Source organism: Neopelma chrysocephalum, unplaced genomic scaffold (assembly GCF_003984885.1).
Source record: "Neopelma chrysocephalum unplaced genomic scaffold, ASM398488v2 Primary Assembly neopelma1_68, whole genome shotgun sequence".
Taxonomy (NCBI): domain Eukaryota; kingdom Metazoa; phylum Chordata; class Aves; order Passeriformes; family Pipridae; genus Neopelma; species Neopelma chrysocephalum.
This window is the reverse complement of record NW_020897727.1, coordinates 279,575-292,884: the sequence shown is the minus strand read 5'-3', so window position 1 is coordinate 292,884 and position 13,310 is coordinate 279,575. Positions and strand designations below refer to the sequence as shown.

At 42.8% G+C, this 13,310-nt stretch overlaps 1 protein-coding gene across 1 annotated transcript in view; it reads left to right on the top strand.

Moving 5' to 3' along the window:
- The first annotated feature begins 4,793 nt into the window (after nt 1-4,793).
- LPCAT2 (lysophosphatidylcholine acyltransferase 2) overlaps nt 4,794-13,310 on the top strand; it is a 31,628-nt gene continuing 23,111 nt past the window's right edge. Inside the window, exons 1-3 of the mRNA XM_027685152.1 lie at nt 4,794-4,928; nt 10,744-10,883; nt 11,843-12,060. Coding sequence (XP_027540953.1) covers nt 4,809-4,928; nt 10,744-10,883; nt 11,843-12,060 — 478 coding nt within the window. The 5' untranslated portion in view covers nt 4,794-4,808. The remainder of the gene's footprint in view (nt 4,929-10,743; nt 10,884-11,842; nt 12,061-13,310) is intronic.

Genomic DNA, 13,310 nt, shown 5'->3' with positions numbered 1-13,310 from the left:
AGTGCCCACAATCCCCCAACAGTTTCCTCTCAGGCTCAGCCTGTGACAGAACCATAGGCTTTCCCAGGCTGGCACAGGCCCTTCCTGGGTGCATCCACAGAATATTCACCGTGTTACACAAATTCATTCTGTTCTGTTATCACATCTAATTACAAGGTGGCTCTCTCCTGTACATCTGCAAGAAACCTTACCAAAACTCTCTCCTGAGATTAGTATCAAGACAAAATATCAAGAAGCCAAGTGCCATTTGATCATGAGTAACAGAGGACCCTCACCCTGAGAAGTAAGAATAACACTGTCTTAGAGGAATCCAAGAGCTTCTGTCTTGGATGTGCTGCCTTCCCTAATTTAGAATAAATAAAGCATAAATCCTGCCCAAATGAAGGCATCACTGAGTCCTTCTAGCACAACATAATAACCATTTCCCTGAAAAGCTATGTATTAATACCACTTAGCATAATAAATATTTAAAATTATACTGCAGTAAAGAATACAAATTCACCTATGTCTTTCCTGTTCTTAGTAGTTACTCTTAATAAACACAGCTTTACAGCTACTATATTTAAATGCAATTAGTTCCATACATTTCCAGCTTAATAAGAAATAATACATATTCATTTCTGCTCATTAACAGTCAGTATATAACTCTTAGCTAATGAACATTCAATTATGTTCTCAGAATACATTGTGGGATAAATTCTCTTTTTGTTGCTCATATCAGTTCACTTCAATTCAGTTGCTGCTAATTAAAATCCTTTTGCCTCATGTAGACAAACCTGGGTTTTTTGGAGTCCCTGGAGACTTTTTTAAGAGTTCTGTTTTATCTTTATGTACAGTCAGCTCCCTAATTAATGCTTTAAATAGGGTAAACTTTACTGAGGCTCCTGGGTTCAGTTCAAAGGAAAAAAAAAAACACAACGGTTAATTTTATATCTCATTCTCACACAAATCACTGGAGTCTCTCTTTTTCTTGTAAATCTACTTTTTTTCTTTTGTTTTCAAGTGAATTCAATAAGCAGGGAAGGTGCCAGTTTGAGAGCACTGGGAGTTGGAGATCCCCCATCATCAGTCAAGAGCTTTCAGAGGAGCAGAACAGAAATTCTTGTCAAGTTGTCTAGTTCTGCAGCCAGCTCAGGTGAGGAAGGAGGATTCTCCAAGGGGACATACCCAACGGACTCCCTGAGATAATCCTACCTTTATTTTCACTCAGCATCAGCAAGAGCCAATGCTATTTTCTCATGAGTTGTTAACAGAGCTGGCTCAGCAATCTGTCTGCCTGTCTAGGACCGAAAATTTAACCAAGTCCTACTTACTCCACTGAGACTAACACCATGCAAGCCAAGCACTTACTGAAGTGCCTCCCTTTGCAGAGGTCATTATCAGGTATGATTTGCTAAATGAAGTGATTAGGATCTTGCCTCTGATTTTACTTGCCTTATATCCATTAAGCAGTGCCCAGGGAAAGGAATTAAGCAGAATAAGCTTCAGGGAACTCTCAGCATGAGGTTTCCTTCTTTGGTGCAGCATGCTAGGACTACATGACCTGCACCTATGGGCTGGGATGTTTAACAGCCTGGGGACAGCAACTTCTCTCTGTTAAAAACAGCTACAAACAACTCTCAAATTGAAAACTTACCAGGCAAACACTGTGAACCTTATGTGTACCAATATAAGGGATATAACACTAACACAGAAAGTCTAATATTTAGGGAAGAAGGGAAAGAGACAGAGAAAGGAATGCCTGTGATAGAAAACATTTAGGAATACCTGGGAGAAAGGTTAGATTTAGGGGTGTTTCAGTTATGTTTAACGTTAAATGAAAACTCCAGTGCTGCCCTACCTGCTGTGTGCAGCAGCACTACACGGCTGTGCCAGGAGATGGCGGATTTTTGTCAGACGCCAGCAGGGAGCAAGTCAAACACAAGCAGGTTTTCAATTTCTATATCAAAAATGCCTTTGTATGTCTGTTTCTTAAAGGTAAAAAACCAGCCCTAATCAGAAAAACTAAACAAGTAAATGTTAAAAAGGGCAACTTCTTTTAGCTTCTTGTTCAGATTAGGAATTACTGATGGAAGAGTTAAAAAAAGTTTGCAAAGATTTCATATTCTGCATATGATTTTTGCCTACCCCACATTTTACAGAATTGATGTCTAATGGAATTACTTTGAAATTACTATAAACATTAAAAGCATTATGATAAGAAGATAATTTGGAGTATATTTTTACAAAACACAGGAAGGGAGTAAACTGTCCCAAAGGCAGCCATGATGAGGCAAAGGTCTTAGTCTGTTTTAAATTGTATATATATAATTTATGTTAAAAACTATAAAGCTGCATACACTTTAAAAAAGGCTGTGTCTGTTTATAAGAGAGAAAAATCCCTGTCTTACACTATGGAAATGTGTACTGGATTTTCATGTATTACTAATATGATTCACTTGGATTGTATGCAGAAGCTACACCTGCTCCAGGGCTGCTTTTCTACAGTTTCTAGGCCGAATCAAGGGTATAGGATAAGCTCTTCAGCGAAAGCATTCATTGTCCCAGTGATCTGCAGAAGTAAAGCTGTAGCTTCAACCTAGAAAAATGATGAGTATGCTACTACTCCCTCAATGCCCATCTTTAGTACCACATGCACCTTCTTGTGAAAGAAAGATTACAGATATGAGCTTTGCAAAAGCTTGCTGGTGTTTTGTGTTAGTGGTCCATTGATCAAGGTTCATTTTACCATAGATTCACAGAGTGAAAAGGAATTACTATTCAAAAGAGATGCTGATACCAATTTAGCCAAAGCATCACATACAATCACACCTTGTCACCTGTTCTGAGCATTAAAGCGTTTTTTTTCGCACTGTGCTTGTATTTTGGTACCTGTGATGTTAAGCCTTTTTAATGGTGCTATGGATAATCAGCCTCAGAAGAGTCTGAAGTTTATAATCAATATTATCGTTTTTAAACAAATGTACACGCATTTAAACAAATGTAAATGCTTCACCAGAACCATTAATCTGCATAAGAAAAGCATCATGTCTGCAAAGCCAGATGTTTTATTATTTCCCAGTTCTGGAGTTCAGATTACAATTGCTGCTTGGTAAGGACAAGTGCAGTGGTTTTTAGAACTCTGCATTGTAAATGACAAGAATCAGAAATGGATTTAAGAGTTATCATGTATCACAGAGGATCAGGCTAGTGACAAAAAAGCAAACACTATTATATAGTGATATAATAATATAACTTGTTAGAAACAAATTAATTCTTCCTGCCCACTCAGTTGGACTGGTCAGTCCTCCTAGCAGTAGTATTTCCAGTTTGGGTACTTCAAGAAAGATGTGGACTCACTAGAAAAAAGCCAGAGGAAAGCTTTGAGAATACTCAGATATCCAGAAACTGTGAGAGAAAACCTGAAAACATTAGTCTAGTGAAAGTTTAAGAGAATCATAACACTACACAAGTGTGCAAAAACTAGCAGCAAAGAGGAAAGGGAACAGATCTCGTGTCCATTGAGGATAAGTATCATCTGCAATGAGATTCTTCTCAGATACAGAAAAAGTCATTTCAAGGCATTACCAGAGAAGTGCTGGAATGGATCAGCTAGGGAAGTCATGGGGTTTTAAAAAGAGCTTGTACAATCATCCATCAAGAGTGATGGAGGTAGAATTGATCTTTCTCCTTTGGAGCTCCCCCTAGCCTTACTCTCTGTGACAATTGTGCTGATCTGGTTCCTACACAGCTCTCGGGTTTTAGAGGGGACAGTGCTGGTTGCAAGGACAGGCAATCACAGGGAGACCCTGGAAACCAGCCAAGGGAAATCCTACACTCATCAAGCTTCCATTACAGCCAAGGGTCCAGTTAGCCCAAATATATCACCATGATTACTCCTTAAGCACCTGCAGTTGCAAAACACAAATAATAATTTTATCATAATTAAGTTTTATTAATGCTGATGATGTCTTTGTGGAAGCAGACACGTCAAAGTGGGAACTGAACTATGAGACATTTATAATTGTTTTTGTTACAATAGTATGAATAGTCCAGCAACATGCAGATTAATGTTGTGTCAGGAAGTACCAATATTTTCGTGAGAAGGAGAAAGGGAAAAGCACTTTTCTTCTCTGGTTCCTTCTCTTCTGGTTCAAAAAGTGTTTGAACCAATGTCATGCAGGAGGCCACAGCTCTTAGACCAGCGCTCTCTGCACGCACAGACTGGTGGCTCAGCCCCACCACTGAAGCGGATGTCCGTGAGAACCCAAAAGCCTGTTTCCTAAATTTAGCCAGCCTGGAACTTCCTTTTGGGTTGCAACCAGCAGCAGCGGCATGCACCCTGCCAGGCTGGCTGTCAGAAGGCGCCGGGAGCGGTGTTTTATAGCACTGCGGGCCCTGCAGAGGCTGCTCGTGTCGCAGCCCTAAGGGCAGGTGTGCGGCAAGAGATGCCAAGGGCAAGGCTGCAGCGGATCTATAGCCCTCAGCTACTCCGGACCACAATCTCTGTACAACGGTGCTGGAAATGCACCATTCTCCTAGAAACCACCTCTGTCCTGCGCCGTGACCGCACTCGCCCCTCTCCTGTCTCGCGTAGATCTCAGTGTTGATGAACATCCCCGAGCGATACCGCACCGCACACTGGGCTCGGCCAGGGGCGGGGGGTGGGCAGGGACCGCCGGGCAGCCCCGCCTGACTCGAGGGTGCCCCGCGGAGCAGCCGGTCCCGGCCCGCCCGGGCTCACCTGCCCGAGGCGGGGCTCCCGCGGCGGGTGGGCAGGGCCGGCCGGGCCCCGGGCGCCGCCGGCGGCTCATGCGCAGCCGCCCCGGATGGCGGCGGAGATGGCGCCGCGGGTGCTGCCGCTGCCCAGGCAGCAGAGCTTCGGCCCGCCCATCGTCCCCAACCCCTTCGTGCACCCGGGCCGCCTCGGCGCCGGCGACAAGCTGCGGGTAAGGCTGGCGGCGCGGGCGGGAGGGGCCTCCGGGGCTGGGCCGGGACTGCCCGGGGCTGGGATGCGCATCTGAGCGAACGGAGCGCGGCGGGCGGGACGGGCACGGCACCCCCGGCAGTGCCGGCACCCCCGGCCGTGCTGTCAGTCCCGGCCGTGCTGTCATTCCCGGCCGTGCTGTCACCCCCGGCAGTGCTGTCATCCCCGGCCGCGCTGGCACCCCCGGCAGTGCTGGCACCCCCGGCAGTGCCGGCAGTCCCGGCCGTGCCCGCACCCCCGGCCGTGCTGTCACCCCCGGCAGTGCTGTCACCCCCGGCCGCGGTGGCACCCCTGGCAGTGCTGGCAGTCCTGGCCGTGCCCGCACCCCCGGCAGTGCTGTCACCCCCGGCAGTGCTGCCCGGGCGCGGCTCTAAACCAGCGGCACGTTCCGCGCTTCGACCCAACGCGGGGCTGTCCCCGGTGCAGGGTGGGGGTCACTGGCCGCTGTAAAAAGCCCCCATCCCGAGGGGAGGACGCGGCCGTGTGAGCGGTCGCGGTTTGAAAGTCCCGCCTGCCGGGGCCCTTCCCGCCGCGACCCCCGAGCCCGGAGGGAAGGGCAGCAACCCTGACGCTGTTACACATCTGCTGCTCCTGGCTTGGCCGCGAACAGGCAGCGACTTAGAATACTTCCTTCCCCTCTAGTTTGCTTCCTGATCTAGTCTAGAGATAGAGAGCACATACATGAAGAAGTTTTGTAAACGTTCAAAGATGCAAAAGGTGGTCAGTGTAAAAAAAGTCACTGTTTTTTGAAATTAAGTTCTTCAAGCCAGCACTCTCTAGAGTCCACAAACTGCATGCTTGCTCGACACACACACGCAGAGGCTAATTGACTTAAAACTTTTGGCACAAGATTTACAACACGCTTTTGAAAATATTTGTGCAGTCATTGCCAATAACACATCATTCCCAAAGAAAACAGGAGTCCTGTTTCAAGAATGAAATACTGTCCATCAATCCATCACATCAGGTGCTTCAGCTCTAGAATAAAGATGATAACTTCTCTCTGATATGAAAAGCTAAAATAGAAAGTAACTTTTTTCAGTCATCCTGTTTCAGATGCTTAACTTTCTTTAGGCTGATTTGGGGTTGGGGAGGTTGGTTCCATACATATATTTTACAACAAAAAAGGTCCACAAATTCCACTGGGTTACTGACTGGCATCATTGGGCAATCTGACCCGAACGCTGTCCCAGTATGGGTTGTGTACAAGCACACACAAGACTTACAGGATACTCATGCAATTAAGAAAGCAGAAAGTATTTCTGGACTTTAATTTTTAAAAACAGACTCTAAAAATTAGCTGATGAACCAAACATGAACTGACATATCAGTGAGGACAATAAGGACATCAGTGTTTAAGTGGAATTACAGCATTTTCTGCTGATCCTTATAAATATCTGAGGCTGATGTACAACTAAATATTTTATGTTTCATATAGCTCTTCAAGTTATAAACAATGTTTGCCCTGAAGGTAACGGGGTGGAGGAAATGTGAGAAACCTGGAAAACAATTTCAAATCCTTTTATCCCCTATGTTTTACTAGCGGCCTGGAACACACTTCAAGTGCATCTGAATCAGTAGCTTTAGGCATGAACCCTGAGGTAAGGAAACCAGTTTCTTAATGAGGTTCCAGACGTGGACAGCTTTCCATGCTGGCTGTTCTTTCTAGAGGATGCACAGACTACCTTCAAAAGCTTGCATTTTTAAGCTACAATTACCATTTTAGCTATAATAAATATATTCTACTTTTTTCCTTCAGGAGGTAGGGTTGAAAAATATGATTATGTCTTCAAGCAAGATACATTCCATACGGAGCTCCATAATGCACCTGGAAGGAAAAGAACCCAGCTGGGTCAGGGCCTGATGCTAGTGAGCTTAGGAGCAAAGCTGGAGTAGTCACAGAATTGCAAAGCAGAAAATCACAAGACAGAGAACATTCTCGTGTTGTGGGTTGCTCCCTTCTGTTCTTTCCCCCCCATAGTCATAAAGACTGGGATACTTCCTACTGACTGCTTTGTCCTGTCTGCTCCTCTCTTGCCCAGCAATGTCAGTCAGACCAGCTGGGAATCAGGGCTTTACCAGAGAGTGTTACTATAAATTCCAAAAAAGGGAAGTGTCCCTTCTCTTTCCATTTATGTCAAGTGTAGTGTTTCTCCATTCTTGCAGGTTAAAGGATAGTTTTGTTATATCCTCCCTATTCCATACTATTCCTTTAACATATAGCAATGAAAACATACCATTTCAAAACCCTCTGTGGGACCCCAAAACAGGATTTCCCTATGTTGGTGAACTCCTTCAGTGTAAAGGCTGTTGTGTGGCTGAGAAACAGTGCTTGAAAGTGAGACAGGCTAGCTGTTTGCATTTCATTCAGCTTCAAATGTACGAACAGGTTGTAGCCAGACTGAAAAGTGGAGTGAGAATATTTTACAATTTCTTGCCAGTCCTTGTATTGCTGATAGTTTTCCAACCTATGAGACTTCTGCCATTCTTTAGAATGTGCAAAGCAAGGATCAGTTTTCCTGTGCTAAATATCTACATGTGCCAAACAAGATCTTAAAACAGTTGTTCAAAGACTTCTGGTTTCCATCCTCTGACTCAAGTTGGCTGCAATTCATCGTTGAGATTTTTTTCTGGTTTTTAGTTTTAGTTCTGTTCATCCTGATTGTTCACGTGCCATCCTAACTTCTGAACTGCGACTGCAAAGCACAAATTCTAGTTAAGTCATTACTGGATTCCACTTTATTCTGAAGAGGTTCTCAGTGGATTTCTGCAACTATGTAATGGCACAACCAGCATGCTAAAAGCAGTATTTTTAACCCCATGCTTGGAAGCAAGCAGCTGCCTGAGAGCTGTGACATCCTCTGGGCACTCACAGAAGACCCTGTCTAGCTCTGCATGTGCTGCTCTGGGGGACTGTTCATGTGACCACAGATGTCAGAGGAGTTCAGTTGGAGTTGGGCTTTGTTCTGGTCCCCAGCCTGCTCGGCTGCTGCTTCCTAGACAACTTGACAGCAGCTGTATTTCAAACTGAATTCTGTGGCTTTCTGGTAGACCTGCTTTTCCCCTTCCCAAGTTCCTGCCATCAGTGACAGCATAATCCCATGTATTGATCAAGGGTTAGTCAGCTATGGGAGTGGGACTTGGACTGCCAGGACTGTCTGCAAGAATTGCAGTGACAGGATATGCAGTTACTGCAGACACAGTAAACAGAAAGTACACAGGTGATTCAATATGGAGGAAGAGGTTCTTTGAATGACTCAGAATTATTCTGTCTTTGTGATTACTGTACACAGAAACTGGAGTGGCTCTGATCCTACGTAGTAGTTACTAAACTCTGTATTTTCTTTTGTATGTTTTTCTCCTATGCTTTCTCTTTTCTAGCCTACCTTGACCTTTCTCTTTTCTGTCCTTTTCTTACCCTAGTCTGTAGCTGATGAAGCAGAAACCAACTCTGCCTCATTTCACAGTGACCTAGAAAGCCAATAGCTTGCATCAGCAAATCAGTACCACCTGTGCATCTGCCTGATATAGATTAATGAATTTATTAAAGTTTTGAGGAAGGAATTGTTTTGCTTTTGCTATTGCATCCTTTATTTTTCATTGTAGTTCAATGCATATATATTCTTTTTTCCATAAAGAAAAAAGTTACTTTAATTCAAAACATACAGATTTATGCTTATGCTGCCCATTTTGGATAACTGAATGCAGCTGAAATGTTGAACTGGGACTACAGATCATAGTACAGGAAGATGCATGGAGAGAAAAAAAGACACATCTAATTTTGGGAGGGAAGCAAGGAGTTTTGGTTGGTTTAACTTCCTACCTGACTTTTTCAGATTCACCACAACTGGCACCAGAGCAAGTGGGAGCAATAGATCTCCAGGGTCACATCTGTTATGCCCAGCTATCAAACCCATTTCGTGGTCCAGAGCAGTCCTTTTCCTCTTGTCTGTGAAGTTATGGTTTAAATTCCATAGCCATTTATATACAACTGTTATATAAAAGAAGGAAATAACCACACCTGAGTGTTCAGATCTCTCCTGGAAACACATGATATGTCAGTGCTTGCAGAACATAAAGTGTACCTGCTTCACATGCTTATCCACATGTACCCACTGTCTTGTTTGGTCTGTTGGCACAGAACTGAGTCCCAAAGGCCTAAATTCATTTTAATCCTCATCCATGTCAGAGGGTTTAGAGCCAGATGGCAAAGCCTCTCCTGAATACTGACAAGAGGACAATAAGAGGATGTTACATGAAGGTGGAAGGGATTTGGTGGGGAGGGAAAGGATCATGCTGGTGAAAGGAAAATTGGAAGCAACTGACTAAATCAAAGAATTGGATAAATAATACACTGATGCTTATTTTCCAAATATACTACAAACACTTGTTCCTTTTTAAAGAAAATATGTAAATTAAAATCCAATGTGTTGCTTATTAATCACAGCTCTAGGAAGTTGCAAACTGTTTTGTAAAACTGACTTATTAAAAACCTTGTTTCTTCTCTACAGTAAGAGGCCATTGTTAAAGAGCTGACTAGAAAGTCTGATTTTGAGAAAGTAACACTGTTGTTCAGTTTTAGACTTTCTTAAAAAATAGTAAAGCATAAGAAATAGTAAGCTCACAAGCAGAAGTTAAACTCACATACTTTCCTTCAGTAACTTCTCCCATATATCTGAAATGGTAGAGCTGTCAGTCTGTGACCAATAGTACACTCTCATGCAAGTTTTGGGGGACTTTTAGAAACATAGCCCAAATAAATTTAAAAACAAAAAAATCATTATGACAGTTCTGCTTGGGTATGTGTTGTTTTGTGCATATGTTTGCACACAAGCTGGTCCTCATCAGTGAATGGGAGCTGAGCTGGATTAGGTGCCAAAGGGAGTTGAACCTTTTACTCGTTTACCAGGAATGCTCAGGTATGACTTGCACCTGCTAACGCAGCTCACCTGCCTCCCAGAGACCTGGGCTTGCTCAATCTGCACAGTGATGTGTTGCACCATAAAAGCCAACCTTCAGGATATAGTTTCTAACCTAATGTGCTGGGAAAAAACAATTAAGAATTTCTTCCTGCCCTGCCTTGTACCAAAGCTGCCTGTGGTACAACATTGTGCCAGTACACCTGTTTCCTGGAGCTGTGCACAAAAAAATGCGAGCTAAATATTCCTTTGAGGGGTGCTGAGGATGATATTTGAGGAGTATTTGCAACCAGGGCAGCTGAAAACTCCATTTTGCTTAAGTCCCAGCTAGGGGAAATGATGTTGTGTTGTGTGTGCACAGCTCCCAGAAGCAGTCGTGAGGATCACTTTCAGCAATACTGTGACTCAACATGAGATTTGTCATTTGAAAGGGCAAGAGTACAATTTAGTCATCTTAACAATCCCACTTGGCTTCTAGACAGGCAGCTAGTGGCAGAAGACTCTGGAGTGGAGATATGTGTCAGCTGGGCAGGCTCATCCAAGCTGGTTGTGTGCTGCAGACTGAGACCAAATATAAACTACAGCCAGCAAACTTTGTTTGCCCTTTGTGTCTAACAACATCCAAGCCAAAAACCTAAATACTCAGATATTCCAGTTCTACCTGAAATGGGAACTCAAAAGTGAATATGAAATACCAAGAATGACTTCCCATGAGAACCTTTAATCTTTATTGCTTTCCTTACTAAATCACGTAGCAATAATGTTAGTATTTTAAAATCCTTATAAAGTAACTACACAGATAATAGTGTCATTCCTGCTGATACCATTTCTTAAGATTTTTCCCCTCTCTTTTTCCAGAGTGTTCTGCAGGGGATTATTTTGCTACCCCTCCGTGCCACATGCATCATGTTAATTTTACTGCTAGCCTGGCTGTTTGCATCAATTGCAATATTCTGTCAGCGTGGAAGAGGATCTGTGCCACTGAAAGGATGGAGAAGGTAAAGGTCTAAAGCATTCTTCCCTCTCACTCCTTCTTTTGAATAAAGAGGATTCCTCAATGACATCTCAGTTTTACCCGTTTAGATGAAGCAGCTTTTTAATGAGTGTATTTTACAATAGTAGAGCTTTTTAAATAGGTAGATTTTCAGTTGTCTTGAGGCTAAAAAGAAATTTATATAAAAATCTTTATAGGCTGTTTGTAAGCCAGAACTTATTTTACTAATAATACTAATAGAAATATTTGAGAAAAGAAACTAATTAAGAAAAGTATTTGGTAACATTATGTAGGTTGAGTTTCTGTGTAGCCTTTGTAATTTCTGCTATGACAAAATTAGCTTTGACAGCTCCTCTGCTAGCTGCATTGCCCTTGAAGTGGTATTTTACAGCTGCTTCTGTGGGTTCTGTGTTTCAGTCACTCAGCTTATGACCTCAGAGTAATGAAGTGCTCTTTTAGCTACAGTGCACTGTAGCTGCAGGAGGAGGAGGAGACACAGGAAATGAATTCTTGCAAGTCCAAGAGATTACAGAGAGTCCCATGAAAGGAACATGTCCCTTATGGTGGGAACATGTTCCAGTAAGGGAACACTGTCATTTAATCTTCCATGTTTAAAATGGTTGGTAAAAGAACAGTATCAGTTACCTAAGTTCTTAGAAAAAAACCCACTGAATCTGCTAATTACTCCCCTCACAATAATGTTATGCTGCAATGATATGTATGGCAAGAGAAGTAGCGTACCTGGGAGGAGGATTTCACAAGGTGCTGCACATTGCCTTGTGTTTCATCAGGAAAAGGTGATGTTCCCTTCCCTACTTCCCCTTTAGCCCTGCATTTCCTGCTGCCCTGTGCCAGGCCCCAGTGCTGGTTAGAGCTAGGAAATCTGTTACGGGCTTTTCTTTTAAAGTACAAAAGAAATACTAACTGTAAGATGGGTGATATTTTTGTGTTTCTGTTTACAAGGAGGATGATCCGGACAACCCTCTCAGGCCTAACTCGTACCGCGTTCTTCATCATGGGTTTCCAGGTTAAAGTGAAAGGGAAGGTAGCAAGTCTCCCAGAAGCCCCAATCTTTGTTGCAGCTCCTCATTCAAGCTTTTTTGATGCCATTGTTTGTGCCCTCACTGGAATGCCATCGATAGTGTCTAGAGCAGAGAACCTGTCCACTCCGGTATTTGGCAGTAAGTATTTATGAAAAAAACAAAACAAAAAAGTTACAAGTCAGCAACTTGACACTGGGCCAAAAATTGTATCTCTTAAAGTGATTTAGAGGCAGACTTTAAAGTCCTTAAGTTCCAAAGATACTGACAAATTATTTCCAGTGGAATTCCTGTGACGTTATCTTTCTGAATTGGTAAATATGTCTAGAAGTATGCTGTTTCTTTTCAGGTATAAAATATAATATCACTTTAAACTTGGCTTTATACTGAAAGCATGTTTTGCAACTGCTCAGGCTAGAAGCTTTCTCTTCAATTCTCCCAGTGGGTAGCTCGAGAAATTTTTGACTGCTGTCTTTTAACAGTGTGGCCCATAAATGTAGAACACAAATTGGTGAAGGTTATTTCAAAATAGACCCAAACTACATCAGTCTGGAAAATACCACATTTATAAGTTTAAACTTGCAGGCACTGTTATGGATTTTTTTAATGGGAGCAAGACCAGGAAGGAAGAAGAGAGGAGTTACTCAAAAAGGAAATGCAGAGAATGGAAAAGATCAGATGACTCATGCTTCTATTATTTTCTCCTCCTTTTGGCACAAAAAGAATCTCTCTTTGCATTATTACTGGAATCAGCTGTAGACGTCCTGCTGGCTATACAGTAACTCAGAACTAAACTCAGCAGGCAACATAGCAAAGTGTCTTTGTAAAAAATAAGCTAACAGAATATATGGATTTTAGCTTAAAAGCACAGGACTGAGACATAGAAAATAATTCTTCACCAGGTCTCATCACATTTTAGTAGGTCCACACATTATGATGCAGATTCCTGATTAAATGAGGGGTTTTTTTTCTGTAATTAGCATAGAAGTTGTGTATACTATGTAAGTGAAAAGGGAAGGCTCAAACTACTTGTTGGGTGCAGTCTGCATGGGTTAGGCCTGAGTGTGGCCCATGAGTAGACACCCAGTCAGGTCCCTCTCTTAGAATTGTGTGGAAATGCTCAGTGAAAAATAACAGCAATATTATTAGAATGTGTTTGGCTGAATTGCACATGTTTATAATTACTGTAAAGCTCCTCAGCTGGCAGTGTAGCTATGTCTTGTGTGTCTTACTTCCCATTTTGCAGAAGGAGGAGAATAATAATACTCTTATCAATTTAGTCTAAAAGTTGTTTATGTGGAGTCTGTCTCCTAGTACAAGAACAAGTTTTTGCTACAAGGAAGCCTTGAACCCATGTGTTTTCTCAGCACTAGTATAAGACAAATATTTTT